At 35.6% G+C, this 1,850-nt stretch overlaps 1 protein-coding gene across 1 annotated transcript; it reads right to left on the reverse strand.

The window, feature by feature from the left end:
- Positions 1 to 13: 13 nt before the first annotated feature.
- On the reverse strand, positions 14 to 1,809 carry LOC105315992 (putative ankyrin repeat protein RF_0381; the record flags this gene model as incomplete). Its single annotated transcript, XM_011410778.1, has 1 exon — positions 14 to 1,809. A coding segment is annotated over exon 1 (1,796 nt), but the record flags the coding sequence as incomplete, so codon positions are not given.
- Between the last annotated feature and the right edge of the window lie 41 nt (positions 1,810 to 1,850).

A 1,850-nucleotide genomic window follows, 5' to 3' on the forward strand; every position in this document is an offset into this window, starting at 1 on the left:
CTGCTGACTGTACCATTCTAATATATCTATGCAATTATTTTGTGCTGCTACATGTAATGCTGTGAAACCATAATTATCAGCATCAATAGGATTAAGCTTGTATTTTTGTATAAGTAGCTGGACTAGATTGAGATTTTTTGAGCAACAGGCAAAAGAGATACAACTCATACCACGTTTATTGGTAGCTGTGACATTACACTTCATATCATCTATTAAAAATGTGGCTAATTGGGCATTACCACTCTGGCAAGCAACATGTAATGGTATGATACCTGTTGCTTCAGCAGCATGTAGCAACTTATTGAATTCAGGATACTGGCTGATGATATGCTTTATAAAATGCAACTTCCCGTTTATGGATGAATAATGAAAGATATTGGAACCTTTTTTATCTTTTTGATTAAGGTTACACTTACAAGACTTGACAAAATAATCCAGTATAAAAACAGCACCGGATTGAGCAGCATCATGAATTGGAAGTTTACCATTTTTGGCTGCTTGATGTGGATCTAACTGATGGGTAACTACTAATTCTTGAACAAGGTGCAAATTGAGAGTACGGGAAGCATAATGTAAAGCAGTGAGGCCATTCTTATCAACTGCAGTAGGAGACAAACCTTGTTCATTGATAAGATACTGAACTAAATTGAAGTTACCACTACTTGCAGCATGATGTACTAATGTGCATCCTTTATCATCTATTTTATTGACATCACAATTTTGCACCTCAATGAGATATTGAGTGACATCAATATGACCATTACGACAAGAATGGTGAAGAGATGTCATACCATTGAAATCAGTGATATTAGGATCACTGTTATGACAATTAATAAGATATTCAACAGCATTAATGCTACCTGATGAGCAGGAGTACATCAATGGTGTTTGACCAGTACAATCAGGCAAGTTAGCATCAAGATTATACTGAGATATGATGTAGTTTAACATTGTGGTAGAACCTGATAAAGCAGCTTTGTGTACTGGGGATTGATTATTGCGATCTAATGAAGAAGTGATATTATATTCTTGCAATGCTTTAACAAGCAATGTATTACCACTCTGAGATGCTGAATGAAGTAATGACTCATCATATTTTGTAGTAGCATTGATGTCGAAGTTATGGTAGGTGCTAGCTTTGTTGAGAAGTAAAGAGAGCAAATCCAACCTTTGTGTGCTTTTAAAAAAATCAATGTTTTGCCTTACATTAGCAGAATTAATAACATTAACAATTGGCATATCATGTGGTATAATAAGCTTACAATACACATTTCCAGCTTCAACATGAGTAGATGTAGTGGATACAAAATTTAGCAGTGACTGCAATAAATCAGTATCTTGAATATTCATAATAAACTTGGCAATATCTGCTGAAGCAAACATCAAAGCAGTATGAAGTGGAGTTCCATCATATCGATCTTTTGAATCAATGACTAGTTCATATCGAGATAAAAGATATTGAAAAAGTTCCAAATTATCCTCAGCCCCAGCAGATTGGCAGGTGTAGTGCAATACATTGGTGTCCATACTGCTTTTACAGTTTGGTGAAAAAAGGCCCAGCTTTTCGAGCTTGTGGACTAATGCTATCTGTCCACTCATACAGGCTAAAAGTGATAAGGATGCATCTGCAAAATTAACCTGTGATGTGTTACAATTACGATTAACAAAAAATTCCACCAGTTCAGAATGACCACCAATTGCTGCGTACAGTAATGCTGTGATATTGCTTTCATCTGGTTGATCAGGAGGAACGTGACATGTGTCTATCAAATATTGAACTATTGATATGTGACCTTTATAAGACGCCATGTGCAGTATGGATACGCTATTATGATCAGACACATTAGGAT

This window comes from Amphimedon queenslandica, unplaced genomic scaffold (assembly GCF_000090795.2).
Source record: "Amphimedon queenslandica unplaced genomic scaffold, v1.1 AMPQUscaffold_6328_Cont21712, whole genome shotgun sequence".
Taxonomy (NCBI): Eukaryota; Metazoa; Porifera; class Demospongiae; order Haplosclerida; family Niphatidae; genus Amphimedon; species Amphimedon queenslandica.